The sequence below is a fragment of the Ammodytes marinus genome (assembly GCF_949987685.1).
Source record: "Ammodytes marinus genome assembly, chromosome: 13".
In the NCBI taxonomy this organism is placed as follows: domain Eukaryota; kingdom Metazoa; phylum Chordata; class Actinopteri; order Uranoscopiformes; family Ammodytidae; genus Ammodytes; species Ammodytes marinus.
In genome coordinates, this window is record NC_137217.1 from 25,896,892 (window position 1) to 25,913,681 (window position 16,790).

Here is a 16,790-nt window from a genome sequence, read left to right on the forward strand (position 1 = left end):
GTTGGTTAGTTTTAAGCGTTACCAGCACTGTTAATCAAATCTGATCAAACCACACCCACAGTCCTGTTTAAGATGATAAGCTAGTTTTTGATTGTTAAATCTTAACACAATAAAAAGGTGTGTTAGATGATATTCTAGTAACTAACATGAGACAACACAAGGGACTGTAAACCAATAGTAATCATTTTTCTATACGCCCAAGATCTACAGACAGACAGGTTATCAGCCAGTGAAAGTTTTATTTTCCACCATTTTACTTAGAAAAGATGTCTTACAATCTAACCTGAGAACAGTGAGGCTGCTACAGAGAGAAAAGGAGTCTTTTTCGTCTTTTGCCATTAAAAAAAAGAATTAGTCACGAGTGACCTTTTCGTTTGTGAACATCCATCTTCCAAAGCACTTTTCATGTTTTCACATTCACATTCTCTGCTCTCCTCTCACTGAGGTGTTAAAAAAAAAAATCTACTGCAGAACGTCTATCACTCAACTTTGGCTATGCGCCTCGTTTGATAGATCAGACACTATTCATATCAGGTTTGAATCTAGCAGTGGAAGCAGAACAGCACTTCCAAAAGCACAAGCTGTTAACTTGCACAGTCTGAGATATTAAAATGTGATAGCGTGCCTGATTTTGCCAGGGGTCTGAGTGTTGGTTTTGCTTTGCTGGATCCCGAGCTGTTGACACAGGGAGAAACAATCGCACTCTAATAAAGTGGTTCCGATGCTCGATATCTCTCTCTTCCACTTTCACTCACACCGCCAAAAGCAGAACAAAAAATACATCATGTATATTCATTCACAAAATCGTCAACATTGTTAATATTAGCTTTTTCTGTGTGTACAACCAATTACCGTTTACTTATTGTTTGCCTGAGTGGGTGGAAAAATGTGTGAGATCATTACCGGCTATCCCACTTTCCAACTATTCTGCCTTTTTCGCGGAGAACGAGTTGTGCTCTACTAAGACGTACAACACAGAATATCTATGTACTCCTTTTCCACAGTGAGCACAGAGTCTTTGAGTAGCGCTCTCCAGGGGGCCTCCTGTCCTTGTGCGTTGAGATCCATTTGAAGTGTTGCAATACCGAAATAGAGCAAACAGCTTAGAAAAAGTGTGGATTACTCTTACACGTATTAAGACACCGGTATCACGCATAAATGAAAGAAGAAAATAAAACCCATAATACCTAATGTAGCTTTTGGCAAAATTGGTAATTGGACCTTCAACACATCTTCCACACTTGTACTTTTCAATTTGTAATGTAATAACATTTGAACAAATATTTATACTTTTGAGTATTTTTTTTTGTTAAGCAAATGCCTAACAATTCAAGTATACCCCTCTTTTTTTCCAAATCAAGCTCCAAGATTGCACACGTCATGGTAATTAGAACAAAGGGCCAGCTTAAACTTAATGAGAAATTGATTGTTTACTCCCAGAGATAATCTGCTGTAACATTCTATGACATCTCTATTTAGACATGAGAAGTCATAAATCGGGCCAGAAACATAGGCCATTACAGCTTCTTGTTTGCCTTTGGGCCTAGGTAAGCTATGTGTGTCACATTATTCCTGAAGAATCATAATGTTTTGCATTCATTTGATGTTTCCACACTTAAAATTCAATCTGCTTCTCTGGGGTTCCATGAGCTTCAATGTAACTGGTCTCCATCAAGGCGTCTGTCAACATGCGCACTAATAAATTAAAGCAGCTAAAAACAACATATTAATACAGAACTCAAAAAACACAAACAGAATAAAAGCATGGACTAAGTCCAAATTAATAATTAGGAGGAAAACGCACTGAAAGGGAACAAAATTAAAGGACAAACACCATAGTGCAGGAGTGAGGCTACATAAATACAAAACAAAAAGAGCAGTTCAGCAGAGGGTTTTTCTTCATGGTGAGTGCTAGTAAAGCACTCTGAAGGTGGTGGGTGGGCATCTTTTTCTTAAGAGCACATTTCTACTGAGTTGTAATGATAGGTTATCTCAATAGGATTGGAACAGTCAAGTACAGCCGCAATTGGCCGGTGAAGGGATCACAACCTGGGAACCCAGGGGAGGATGCATTCACTAAAGAGAAAGTCCTTTTTTCTTCTTCTTCTCCATCATCTCGCCTTCTTTTCCACCGTGTGTGTGTGTGTGTGTGTGTCTGAGTGGTGTTGCCCCTCCCTGTGCATCTCGTCTGTGCTTCACTGCGGTGGAGTCTCTCCAACCATCTCAATGCCATGCTGCTGGAGTTGTGCTCGGAGCAAAGCGTTCTCATTCTTCAGCTCTTCAATCTAAGGAACAAAACAAATACGGGGAAATAAATATCTCATTATCAACATCTTCATCCCCATGACAGCTTAATATAGCTGCAGGTTTACAAACCAAACTTTTTCTTTCATTTGAAAGCTGAGAGCGCTGGCTGCGTGCAATGTACACACAGGGCTATTATATCCCAGGGATTAACGAGTAGTATATGTGCAGTCCTTTTAAAAAAAACATTCCTGTGCACAACCGAGTTGATAATCAAATCTTGAGGTATGTCATCTCCGCTGTATTCCCCTTATAATCCCCTTAGGTGAATCCTGAGTTCAATGCATCCCACCTAGTGGAATGAGGAAACGAGGTTGAGCTTTGAGCATTAAAAAAGGATATATTGCGAAGTGCCTTGCTGTAATATTTCATAATACTTTTAGTGCATTAGCATGCAGTTAGTTCTCACACAAACCCTGTGTACATTAGTCCGAAAGACTCTCAAACCACAGACCCATACTTCCCTGTTATTTAGTATGGTAGAAAAAGATTTAGATGTATGTGGTGAGATGCAGCATGCTTCTAAATGTGGTCAGGATTTTTAGTGTTCCAACCAGCATGCTTTTTGGGTTATTCTGACCCACAATCCACAGCACACCGGATGTGACGTCACATTGACTTACGCGCCCCACACACATCCTGCGTCTACCTCTGGAGCGCGTCGCCTTACCTTACTGCTGCCTCTCTCGGACTTTTCTCGGACACACATGCAACGTCTCAGCAGCTGCTGCTGCTTGTTGGAAGTTTTATTTTGAAGGGGACACACCAGGAAATGGTGAAACTACAGCGAAAGCTGCCAGTATGAAGTCAATATGACTCTCAGCAGAGTATTTCAAAAATCACTTTACTGATTTATACGGGAGAGAGAGAGGGGGGTGTGGTCGGGGAAGAAGAAGGCCGTAGACACATATAGAGCAACGGAAAACTGTTGCGCTCATCATGATCTTTTTTATTTCTTCACTATATTGGATCTCTATATGTGTCATTTATCCAAAAATGAAATGCCAGAACTAATTGAAAATTAGGTTTTGAATCCCTCGGATTTTGATTGCACAATTACATCGTGAAATAAAGGGATTATTTGCGTATACGACTGAGGGATGTTTTATTTTGAAATAAACACACCGGGTAAACGTGTAACTAGAGTGAATGCTGCTGGTATGACTGTCAGCAGAGTATTTCTCTATCAGTTAAAGCACAGAGACGCGAGAGAGACGCGCTGCTCTCAGAAAAAAATAGGCGAGCCTCCTGAGGTGAAGGGGAGCGGCGCTGCAGACGTGCCTCCGACGCGCCTCAGCAGTGCGTCTGAGGTTGGATGTGTGCTCGCTCTACGTTGATTTCACAGTCTGTGACCAAAAGTCAGACGCAGACGCGAGGTAGACGCGCAGTAGAGGTAGGATGTGTGTGGGGCGCGTTAGCCTGTGAGTGAAAACAACCAGCAATGCAATAGATTTATAAAGCGAAAGAGGCAAGTTCAAGGCGCCATGTTATGATGAAATAAAGAAGTGAAGTATGTCCTAATTGGATGCCTACTGCATGCTTACTACTTTTTATGTTTAACTGTAGTGTAGAATAGGAAAAAGAGCACACTGAAATTTGGAAAGCAGCCATTATTTTCTTCGATGATCAGCTACACAGGTGAAAGTCTCAGGTGGTTTGTATCAGAGCAATAAAGATGCGCACAGGGCTAAGTGGATTTTTAAAGGAGCAAGTTAAAGGATGTTGCAACTGACTCCAAAGCAAACGTATCTATTCAATTCAGTGGCAATCTTCACAGACACATTCTCAGCCCACTGTGGCCGCATTATTACACGCAACTGTATTCATCTGCTACACTCTCCCACCTCAAAAGGAGGATTTTTGACATTATCATTCATAGGCCTTCTTTAGCCATTACTGAACTTCTTGAAACCTCCCTTGACACCGATATTTGTATAGGCTAGAGAATAGACTGATATATTCATACCTGCTGCCTGCACAACTCATTGTCCACTTGTATCCTCTCCACTTCCTTCAGACTCTCCTGCAGTCGCTGGTTGCTTTGCCTCAGCTCGTGGATGTAGTCACAGGCTTTGGACAGGATGCCGCCTTTGCTCTAGAAGGACAGTGAGGGTTGAATGGTGACCCGTTTGAAACAGACACAGTCAAAGATAAGCCAGCAGTGCAGTGCAGTCAAGTACGGCCGCTGCACTCACCGCTCCAGTCTTCGTGCTGTCCATATTGCAGTCTGGGATGATCTTGGAAAGTGTGACAATCCAGTTGTTGATCTTGTCTCTTCGCCGCCTCTCAACTGAAGCAATATAATAAATACACACGTGTATATATATAAAATAAACTGATTTACATTTCCATACATCTTGCCATTTCAGCATTTCAGGAGTTGCACCACAGGTACCAAATACTGCCCGACTTTGACAGCTCAACAGCAGCCTCTAGTGGCAAGGCTCTGAACATCTGCTATATAGTCTAAATGGAATATTGTATTTGCTTTTTTTTATATCAAGTCAAATGCTCCATTTAGGCACCACACTCAATTGTGTTGCACTTGTTGTCTTTTGAAATTAAAAGCCACCGTCATAGCTAAATCGACTTTGAGTTTCTAGAAATGCGCTATGTAAATACAATATATTATTATAAATGACCCACCTTCATTATGTTGCGCTCTTCTCCTTTCATCTCTTGGTGTTCTCGGCCCATCCATTTTCCTGTAGACAGACAGACAAGAAATCAAGCACTTTTCATACATTGTAATATCTCCCATCTCCAACTACCCATCAGAACAAAACCACCAAATTCACCTGATCCTCTGCCTATTAAAACTATTCTTATACCCCGTTATCTTTAAATTCAAGCATTTTGTAATCCCTTGCCCCTAACATTGTGCCATTTAAAAAGAGAGCCTTTGGTAGCAATACTGAAAGCTGCACAGTCATATGAAGCCGCATACAGTATGCAGTCCTGATGCCCTCAACGGCCTGAAGCTTGGGGGGCTTTGACTGGAATACTGAGAGCCGTCCAACCTTCCTATTCTTATTGGCTGTCCTCTTCCCAGGTGTGGCCCGAAGGGAGCTTTCTCTGCTTTATTATGCTGTAAAATGACAGCACTGTAGGAACACCAGATGCTGGCTATTGGAGTCTGGGCGTACGGTTAATGACACAACTGTCTCCTGTCTGTGTCTTCCCTGAGGTATTTTGTTAATTAAGTCCCTGAGATGTGACAGTGAGACTTATCCAACCCCCCACCATGAGAGACCGATAACATTATTGTATAGGTGGCCTACTAAGTAGCTCAACCGTGTTTCTGTCTCACTAAAATAACAGGGAATACTTCACTTTTTAAAATGAATCAATACCATGCCAAAGAACGGGAAAGGTGCAGAAAAATATTTTAAACAAAATGAATGATGTAAATGTTGTTTATTGGATGCATTTCCGCCATTCCGCCTTAAGTTAATAATGCCCTGTAGGGTTATTATTGTTCCTTGTCTGACCACCTCTGATACAACGTTATTCTAAAGCAGTGAATGTGTGACCCATCAACACAACTCGACTGCTGATATCTCAGTTTGAGACAGCCAAGCCGAACTGCAGTCTCTCTTGTATCGCAACGCATCTTAATGGGATTTCAGCTGTATAATGGATCCCGCCCAACAGTACTCTTATACAGTGTTGAAAAAATATCTGGATGACTTCTATGAATAACTAAAAAGGTGCATGCTTAGAGGAACGTCTTTTTCCACTTTCTCCAAATGCTGAAGTGCTGTATCCATGTAATTTACAGACTTGGTGTAGAAGAGGATTTGTGTAGTCTAATATTGATCCTCCAAAGAGAAATGCAATAGTCACTCTTGCCCTCCCCTATCATTACGCTACATGATTACACCAAGCCAGGGCCTGGAGAATGGCTCAGTTAGATGACTGTCGCTTGTCGGGCTTGATATTTGCTCAATGGATGATATAAAAAATATCAGCCTTGAAGTGAAGCGAATAGAAAAGGTGACACTGGGAACACATGGCCTTCATATAATTATAATAATACCATTATGTAAATACCTAAGAAATCTCTCCATAACCGCTTTAAAAATAACTCTTTTCCAAACTGGGCTAAATGAGAACAAAACTCAAACAGGAATGACAAAAGGACACTTTGAACATTATACTAAGTGTGGAGCAAGCCATTTGTTTCCAGATGGAGAACAATGACCTGATTTCTAAGTCCTAACGGAGAAAGACATTTGCCACAAGCACAAACTAACAACAATGGATCAGGGTCGGCACTGAAGACGCGCTACATTGGTGTCTCACATCAAGAGCAGGGAATCACCAGGGAGTTATGGGAGGGGAGGGGTGGAGAGGGGGGTGGTTGGGGGGTGGGTAGAGGTTTGTGTGCTTCTTCTTATGGTGTCATTTGATTAGTTCATTTGCTGTAGGAGAAGTGTGGAAGAAATGTGGAAACTGTCCTCACCAGTTTAAACCTTCCTGCTGCAGCAGCTCGTTTTCATCTCTGTCGAAACGGCAGACAGGGGGGCAAGTTTTCATTCATTTTACTCACACGTCAACCATAATGTCACTGTTCATTAGTTAACACCTGAATAGAACTATGAGAATTGTGTCAAAAAAATTATCATAAATTATTCATGTAGGAGGACATAAATAGAAACAAACATATAGCAGATTCTGAGAGATGAAAAGACAATTCACTTTGCATTTCAACACATGTAAAGGCTGTGATGTACACTTCAACAAAGCTCGTTCGTTGCGCTTGACTGGAAAGAAGTGTGTTATATGCTGTGAATATCAAGCAACGTCAAAAATGACTTCTGCCAACTTTCAAGACAGATCCAAAACTCCCTATAATCATGCTCAAAACAAAGGAGCTTAAAACTTTGAGAAATCTAAAAGTTCTTAAAAAAAGTTCTACTTCCTTGTTGTCGATCCACACACTATATATACATACCCAAACTAAAAACTGATCAATGAAAGGCTGAGACAGTTGATAGTGTGGTGTGTCTCTCCGGTTTGGGTATTTTTATTTTATTTCTTATAACAATCATAATGAGGATGAGATTTTGAGGTAATGTGCTACCTAGAACAACTAGTTAATATTGTTTTCCCTTGTGTAGAACAACTGGTTGTCACTCCTTATACTGTAGGCGTTCTAGCTAACTAACTAAAATGCAGTCTGTTTCACGAGTTAAAAGGTTAAGTATAAGCCTGGTGGAAAATGGAGGAATATTCACTTAGGTCAATGTTAACTCAATTACATCATGGGTCATGTGTTGTTGTTTTTTGGGAGACTAAACTAGCAAATGGATGTGCTTTAAAAAAAACATGCTTACATGACCTTAAATAATATAGTATCCCTAAGCACAATGGCTCATGCATGTGTGGTGAACTGTGCTTGTTGGAATTCTTTTTCTGAATGAGTATCCGTAGTCGGCCATAGCCAGGCTGGGTATCGTGTAATTAAGATGACAGCTCAGTTTGTCTTTGCTCAGGTGAGTCTGCTGATGATCTTAATAACAGCAATCACCAGCATGTGGCTAACAGTTGGAGAGAGTCTGAGATGGAGCCCCTTTTTTGATGCATGATTATAATGATGCATGTTGGGAAATTTTAGAGATAAACAACATCAAAACATTTTGGAGAAGGGAGAAAACAGGCCAGCCAGGATGTGTATAAATAAGTCTTATGATATACAATCAAACTCAAGAGAGAATTGAGGAAGACTCCCAGAGCAAATACACAGTGTGTAGTACCGGATATGATATCTATAGTAGCACTACATGTTTCAAGAACTATAGTTTAAAGTTGTTTCAAAGTCACGTCAATTTAACATCCAGTCATTGATTATTAACTAAGCAATACAGAAAGTGTCAGCTAAAATCACCAAACGGCCCATTTTAAGTTGCATTTACATGGAGGATGAAACATTTTTTTTTTTTAAAAGGTACTGACATGTGGTCAGTTTGTTTTCAGAAGTCAATGACATTGCTTGCTGTCTCCTTTCCCCAAACATCAACTAATAGAGGTGATACTCACGCAGGGTAGGGCTGTGTGCGTGGGGCAATGGATCGCTGCGTGCCTGTCTGAATGACATCAGGGGGGGTCATCATCACATAGAACTGACCTGTTGACGGCATGGGAGTCATTAGATAGCAACGAGAAAAAAGACAGTGGGGCATCATGACATGAAAAACAAAACAAACAAACACACAAAAATACTTTTTTACCCCAAATCTGCACGGACACACACACAAAACAAAGTTTCTTGCTCTCATGTATAATCAAAATGTAAACAGAAAAACGCAGACTCCTTTCTCCCAGCTCATAAAATACATAGCAAAAAAATAAAATATACATAGGATAGAAAAATGCTACCCCATTGCAGCTCTGCCACAAGGCCTGTGAGATACAAACAACTCATCTTGTTCCTGCGTGTCAGCCAGATAACCAACCTGGCCTGCCCAGACAATTATTTTACCAACGCAATTTTCTTCCATTTTAAAACACATCAGCCCAAACATTAAGGTCCCTTCCCACAAAAAAACATCCACAGTAATACGGAAAAATGGTACATGCAGCTCCCTGACATAGCCAATAACTGAATTGTTCTTTTCCTATTTGTTGGGGTGGAAAAATACAGTTTAAAAAAAAGTGTTATCTAAAAATGATGATCCTTGCACAAGGACAACACTTCGGTATTCCCTAGAAAGGTCGAGCACTTTCCGCTACTGGATCTAGTTTTGCCATAGTTTGGTTCACTAGCAGAACCCCGGCACTGTCCTCCACCATCACCTCATAGGAGATGACAGCTTGGAAAGCACTCTCCACCTAATGCACAGACAGTATGTCATGCCAGCTTAAACTGCCCAGGATCACAGAAGAGAGAGAGAGAGATAGAGAGAGAGAGCCCACTTCCTCCTGAAAGGCCCTGGTTTCAGCCATAACCCACAGCAAAGAGACCTCTGGGCCTTCATCCCCTTCTGTGGTATCAGTACGCAGCCGCTCACAACCCATACAATAAAACACACAACAAGCACCCAAAACAAAGCAGTTTTTCCTAGTTTTCTGCTGATGTGCCTGAAGTGTATTATACAAGTTATAATTGAGGTGCGCTTTAATCTTGATACTCTGTGTGAGTCATGTGGTTCAAACACACAATGCTCGAGGGGCGACCCAGACAGGCAGGGTGTGTGGATGTGCTGTATAAAGCGAAGCGTTACTGATGCAAACATGAGAGAAACCTTGTGTATTTGCTGTTCAGCTACATTTGTGTCGTGCCCAGCTCTCGGCTTTTAACTGTGTATGCCTCACATAGAGCTGCAATGAGTCATTTGACTAATTGTTTAATCAATTACTATTTTGATATTTGATTAATTGTTTGTTATTTTTAAAGGCAACGTGCCAAATAGTCTCTGGTTTTACGTTCTCAATTGGAAGTATTTGCTGCTGTTTCTTTTCATATGTGAAAGCCATTCAAAAGGTTTGGCTTCTTTAGCCCGACCAAACAAGCAAGTTGAATATGTAATGTGAGCCAAATAGCTATTGACACCTTTTTTTTTACATTTTATAAACAAAATGGTTAATCAAGGACAGAATCAGGAATCGGCGCATCAATCGATAATGAAAAGAATCATTAGTTGCAGCCCTTGAAGTTGCTTGCCCTTAATTATTTATTTGCCGCAAGCATTCCCCACTGTTAAAAAGTAATAACTCAAATATAAAATCAGTTTAGATTTGGGTCTTAAGATGCAGGTCTGGTTTACCTGCCAGTGCTGAGCCAACAGTGCAGTAGAAAGCACAGACACCGGCAGGAACAGCGGGTGATTAATAACAAGTTCCTCCTGTAACCACTGTCCAGGCTCAACGCGCTACCATTAAAGCCACAGAGAACACCGACAATCCTCTCCTTAAAACTGTCAAGCGGTGTGCCAGAAGAAGCAGATGCTGGTTGTGTATAACAGAGCCAGAGGGCTACATCCAGCCCTGACCACCCTCACTGACAGCGATATACTGTAGAGTCAGTCCACCAGCCTCCTCCACTGGATCACCACCATGAAACCGCCAAGGACAGTTAGCACAGCCAGACCGCAACATATGGCAGTCAAGAGGAAGAGAGGCAGAGTGGCTGGACATGTGACAAGTTGACAAACAGTCAATATGACCAGCGTGACTAATTTGATTTTGGCCTGTTATAATGTTTGACTTGGGTCATTTACAAACTGTTTAGAGGAAGCATATTTTAGCAATGACAAAAACATTATTAGTGAGCAGGGAAACAGACTATGTTGCTGGATTTGTAAGACAGAAATGTTTTCATTATCTTCAATGAAGTAAAACCTCAGTTAAAGGTGGAGTCAGCGATTTCTTTAGAACGCTTGTTGTGAAAATACAGTTTTTCAAAATCAGTGAATATCTCCTCACAATCCGATACCTGTCCGTAATGTTTGTGTGCTGAAAAAAATATCAAGTGTTTATACACAGCCTAGGCTCTGTATGGCTAGCTATGGTGGGCCTACTTTGTTATCATACCAGTTTACAGAGCCTAGGTTGTGTATTAACACCAGAGTTCACACAGTACGGAAGGGTAGCAGATTGTGAGGAAAAGTTCACTCATTCACAGAATCGCTGATTCCACCTTTAAGATAACTTGAACACCCCTTAAGACACATTTCAAAATGCTGACGTACTAACATCAGCCAAAGCTGTGAGGATCATGGTTCCGTCCTAATACTGAAAAAAGGGGCTGTTGTTCTCTCACTCCTCAACACACTCCTGTTTGTCTCCCAAAATGATGGCTAAATTAGCCAGTCGGCCTGCAGCACTGTGGTAAGCCTCGACCCAAATTAAGAGTGAGAACTGACTCACCCCCTGCCTGTGTGAGTGTGGGGTCCGTAGTGGCCTGCACCGACACAGTCCCGTCGCTCACTGCGGTCGCGGGGAAGTAAGCGAATCGCGTCTCCCCTCCCGCCGCCTCTCCTGCTGGGCTTCCTCCATTACTGAAGGGGTTTTGGATCACAGCCTGTGACAGATAAAAGAGAGAGAGAGAGGGAGAGAGAGAGAGAGAGAGAGAGACGCACACCTTAGTCTCTGTCAGACAGACTTAATACTGGCGTCCCCTCTAAACCTCCTACGCATGACACAGTGTAGTTTGACAGCTGGGATAAAAGGGATGAAAAAGAAGTAGTAGTGAGCTTGTTAGAAAAGGTAACGGCAAGATCAGTAAAGCCATCACTATACTGCAAATGAAAACGAATTTGGTCTGTTCTTCTTGCAGAGAACAAAAAAAAAAAATTTGAATTTGGTGATGAGCATGAAACTGTAGTCTAAAATAATGTTTATATTGCTTTGCTAGTAGGGCTCAACCGTTCAGTGATTTCAAATTAAAATCACATTTGAAACAATGTGATTTGCAAATTGCAAAGGATGCGATTTAGGATCCGACCGAGGATTGAAACTGTCATTTCAATGGTTTTACAACTGAATGCCTTCCTTGACAGTCGTGCTCATCAATCAGAAGTGGCCCAAAGCGAATGTGCTTTACGCCCACCTACAACAAGCATGTGAAGAGCAAAGAAAACTTCACATTCACGGTGCAAAAAAAAATTCTCTTCAGAAAGTCAAGTGAAACGAGGCCAGAAAGTCAAAACCAGAAGATGGGTTTCAAAAACGAACACTGGATAAAAGATATGCAATGCCCTCTCGCACTTACTTCAGTCAAGTTGCCCTCCCAGAACTAATAGAGTATACAGAAAAGTTGAGATGATCACTCAGAAATTACACAACCCCAATGTGTGATGAAGCAGGGCAACCGTGCCTTACCCCAGTCTCACCCGTACACTTCATAAATGATGACTTTCAGTTGAAGAGTGGCTGCCTGAAAAAGGCAATTTTCCAATGCCCATTCACCACGCTAGAGAGAATATTGGCCAACAAAATCAATATACCAGGCTGCAGTGTTTTTTTGCCAGGGGCTGGCAAATGGTAAGTCTCTCTCATTCTCATTCTCTCTCTCTCAAAAGCTCTACTTTAAAAAGTTAAAAGAATTGAATCGCAAATCACATTCCACATGCAATATCTATCTAGAAATGTTTTAGGTATTCTCCCCAAATTTGTTTAACAAGCACAGATGATTTACCTGGACTTCAAGCTTTAATCCCAACAAAGAAATATGTCATCCAGTGCAATAGCATGGCTCTTTGACACATGTTTAAAAGTGCTGGGATAGAATTGAAGTTGTCAGGAATGAGCGACATCAGGCTGTGACTGCAGAGACGAAACTTTGAGCTGAAAATATCACTGACATAATCCTTTAAGACTGTGGCATTACTTCCAGAGTCAAGCATGCAGTAAGTCTTTAAAAGAGTCCATATAACCAGCGGGTTTTCTATGATCAATAATAAGGAGGTGGATGTTGGTACCTGAGCCACGGCCTGAGGAGCCCCAGTGAAGGCGGCTGTAGAGACAACACTCACTGCTCCTCCTCCATCATCTCTTCCCTCAAGTTGCTGATCAGTCAACTGAACGACACGATACGTCACCTGCAAGGTAGGAGAGAAAGAATGAGAGGGTAAAAAAAGCTGTTGCATTTTAAGAAATGTAGTATAGTCCCTATGACAAGTGTAGCGTGCCCAGGTCAGACCTTACCTGACTTGTAGATTTGTTTATCATCTCTATTTTGTTCAGTATAGCCGAGCCTAGAATCTGACACTAAGGGTGTATTCACACTGGGAAAGTCCGCTAGTGCACTTGCTTTGGTCCAGACCAAATAGAGTTTTGATTTTTTTTGTTTGGTGTGGTCCACTTTCATATTGCCCCTTTTGCAAGTGAACCAGCATTACGAAGCAAAACCACACGTGATCTGAGGTCATTCATTCATTGGACAGACATTCTGGGGTGGAGAGAAACAGGAAGCACGAAGTTTAAACTGCGAAATATATATCATTGATATAATATGGGGTTAAAAATAATAAAAGGGCCTACATCTAACCTATAAATAAAGAGGAAAAACATCAAATTATTGTTGTTTCATATGGTCATAATGTGTAGCCTTATGTCAATGCCACGTTATGTGGCTTGTAGCCTACGATGTGAAACATCATTTTTACTGTATTTTTGGTGCTGGATGCGCGTCACGCGAGAAGAATAGGCTCAAGCTGACACTCAGCTGATTAAGCTGTGTATCAGCTGGGTCGGCGCAGTTCAGCTCCAAACTGACACGGGGATAGTATTGACGGTCCCGTACATGGGAAGCAAAATAAAAACACACACTTCTTGCGCAGCGTGAACCTGTTGGCACTGTGCGAGAGACGCTCCCCTCTCCTTCATCTGATCGCTGAACACATTCAGCATTTATATTGTTCTGGGCTCCCGGTCAAACCACAACTAATCTTCCTAATAATGGTGACAACAACACTTTCCCATAATGTGAATCTGACGGCTATTTATTAAAAAAGAAAAGAAAGAAAAGGCACAGTGCCTCCTGCATTTGGGTCGGATCGAGTCCGAACAAATTCACACCACAAACGAACTGCAGCAGAGTGCGTTTGGAAACGCATCGAGACTACCTCTTCAGCTGGGTCTCGGAGCGTTTGTTTGGTCCGCACCCGAGTGCGATTGCTGTATTCACACCTGCCTGAAAGATGCGCACCGAAGGCAGAAGTGCATCTGAGTTCGTTTCAACCGAACTAAACACGGCATGTGTGAATACACCCTAACAGTCCTAATCCCAGTAGTGCATTTATTTCACTTCAGGCACATTCTGAAGCGAAAGCATATCCGACAGGATGCTAAACGCTTGTGCTTCAGAATGCGCTTGATTCAATTTTTAAAAAACAAGGCAAGAAAATGTGCTTGTTTGTCCGAAGAATCACTGTTTGTATTCCTCCATCATGTGACTCTCCTCCTGACTGACATGTGACAGCAGACCCGTGCCAATCCCAGACCAGAATTGGAATCACATGATCGCTCACGCTAGCGCTTGTTTACGCCAATTGAGCCACATGGATCACTGACTAAATTCCCTCCAGGGAAAAAAGATCCAAATAAAGACAAACCAACTTGAATGTCACAGTTGTTATTACATTGTTTTTATTATTATTTGCAAATTATGTGCCAGACATTAGTGGCCAGCAAGGAAACACACTTGACAAAGGTCAACCGTCAACAACGCGTCTAAAACAAACATTCAAACCAATTTAGAGTTTGACATCCTCTGGATTTGACTTTGGCTTAAAATAAAATTGCAAGAAAAAATAACCTTCCACAGAAAGGCCTGTCGGTGAGAGGAACTCTTTTTCTTTTCTCACTGTAAAGGTAATAACACGTACAACAACAAAGCACTCAGTATGGAAGAGCTTCAAGTGCCATTCACTGACAATCATTATCTCCCACTGCCGCAATAGTCTATGCATGGAAAAATCATTACAACCCTATATATCAATACATAATGTGAAGCTCTGTCTAATTATGTCCCTGCACCCCCCATGAACATTCATTCACCCAGACAACTAAAATATTTCTGCAATTTTCTGTTGTGAGTGCTGAAAAGGTGCAATCCAAACCGTAAAAACCTATGGCCATATACGATTAAAGGCACGTATTTATCTTTTTGAAATAGGCAGTAAAAAAACAACATGCAAGTACCATCACAATTGTATCCAGGAGTTACTCACCTGACCACCCTCTGTGCGGAACTGATATTGTATGTTATGGTCAGCACCTGCTATTGCAACCGTCTGTTCTTCTCCGGTTCCGTCTGGGGGGGGGGTGGAGACAATTTAGAGAATGATAGAGGAAGTAAACAAACAAGACAGATACCAAGCCTTAAGTTCAGCTGCAGAAAAGTACATGTACTGCAGCATCTTATATAATTTACCAAGCAAACGAAATAGATGAGTTATTCTGTTACACACCTGCTGTATCAGATACAGCAGTTTGTAAAGCCAACGTTAATACACAATATGCACGTCAATGCTTTTGAGGTGACAGTTGTTGCAAATGACAGCTTGCCTAGATTATTACCTTCAGATGTATGGACAACTTCTTCTTCTTGCTTCTCTTGGCTGCAAACCAGATGCACAAATAACTTTAAAAACAAAAGGCACCAGCTAATGTAGGGAGCTATTCTGGATGAAATGAGTGAAACCTCAACTTTGCCTTAACTGGTGGCAAACTTGTGCAAAAAAGCCAGTCATCCAAAAATGTAAAACCCAACATTGCCACTATCATATAGCCAGGTTAAATTCAGTAGCAAACAACACAGTTGTTTGTTTTTGTAAAGCTAGCCTAAGCTAACGTAGCTGATGTGCTGTCATTAGCTTATCAGTTCACATTGGTCTTCTAGTATACAATAATTCAGTCTGCAAAGTCCTCCATCTCTCTCGGACACTTCCCTAAACTGCAGTGTTTAGACTGAGTTCGTTTTGACAGCAGCTTTTAGCTCAGGCCTTGTTTAGAGTCGTAATCTAGCTCTCCGAAATAGCATGTCATTGCTAGCTTGTGTCAGTTAGCCATTTTGGCCAGGAGTCTCAGTTACCTTGAGTTGTCCAGACTCTGTTCAAGCATATCCATCAGTGTTACGATAGAAAAAAAAGTGATATTCGGTGTCACTGACGAGAGATGGAAGTGCTGATCACGGGAACAAACACTCGGGTCATGTGAGAAGAGACAGCCCAGGACACGTGAGGTATGGCTCGGTGTAGGAGTTAAAATGGAGGTCGCTGCTGCCGCTGGGTGGGTGATTCTAGGTGACTGCGCTCCTCCATATCAACACAACCAAAACCCTCTGAGAACAAAACAGTCTGAAACATTAACACCAGATCAGGTCCACATTAAAGAGACGTTTGCTTTTAGATTTCAATCTGCTATGTGTTTTTTGTATGCATCAATGACTGATACTAAATAAGTGGCACTGAAATAATTAATTTAACCCTTTCATGCTATGCATAGTGCAGACCTCAGTGCACTATTTAACAGCTGTTTTCTTATATATATATATATATATATATATATATATATATATATATATATATAATATTGGTATAAAAATGAACATACCAAATGAAAAAGTTTTTTTCGAAACATGTTTAGTAGGCTAGATCATCAAACGTTTGCACTGGACCAAAAAAGTCATACAACCAAAATGTTTTATGTCAGAATACACATTGTAACACAATTGTTCCTGGCAACACAGGCTGATGTTTTTCTTTTTTCATTTAATTTTGGTTGTAAAAAAGTTCATGTCAAAGTGGCATTAGTGTTATATCTATACTTCGTTCGCATGGACCCTGCACTGGTCAAGGAAACCCCTTTATGAATAATATATACAAATAAAACAATACAGTAGCCTATATAGGCTATATATTATTTAATTTTTTTATTTGTCAATTTCTTAACTTCTCAGAATTCTGATTCATGACTGACAACTCTCACAACACAACAGGCCACTTTTATCTTTAATTGGTGAAATAATGTATGAAGGA

At 41.1% G+C, this 16,790-nt stretch overlaps 1 protein-coding gene across 2 annotated transcripts; it reads right to left on the reverse strand.

The window, feature by feature from the left end:
- Positions 1-229: 229 nt before the first annotated feature.
- On the reverse strand, positions 230-15,989 carry usf2l (upstream transcription factor 2, c-fos interacting-like). 2 transcript variants are annotated; one of them, XM_080040008.1, is made up of 11 exons: positions 15,845-15,989; positions 15,331-15,371; positions 14,982-15,064; positions 12,729-12,848; positions 11,176-11,329; positions 8,347-8,434; positions 6,770-6,808; positions 4,951-5,009; positions 4,500-4,594; positions 4,271-4,399; positions 230-2,285 (listed from the first exon to the last, which is right to left on the reverse strand). In XM_080040008.1, exons 1-11 carry the CDS (start codon positions 15,877-15,879, stop codon positions 2,196-2,198), a joined length of 933 nt encoding a protein of 310 aa, XP_079896134.1. In that variant the 5' UTR covers positions 15,880-15,989; the 3' UTR covers positions 230-2,195. The 2 variants fall into 2 exon arrangements, with proteins under 2 accessions (XP_079896134.1, XP_079896135.1); XM_080040009.1 differs by lacking the exon at positions 6,770-6,808.
- Between the last annotated feature and the right edge of the window lie 801 nt (positions 15,990-16,790).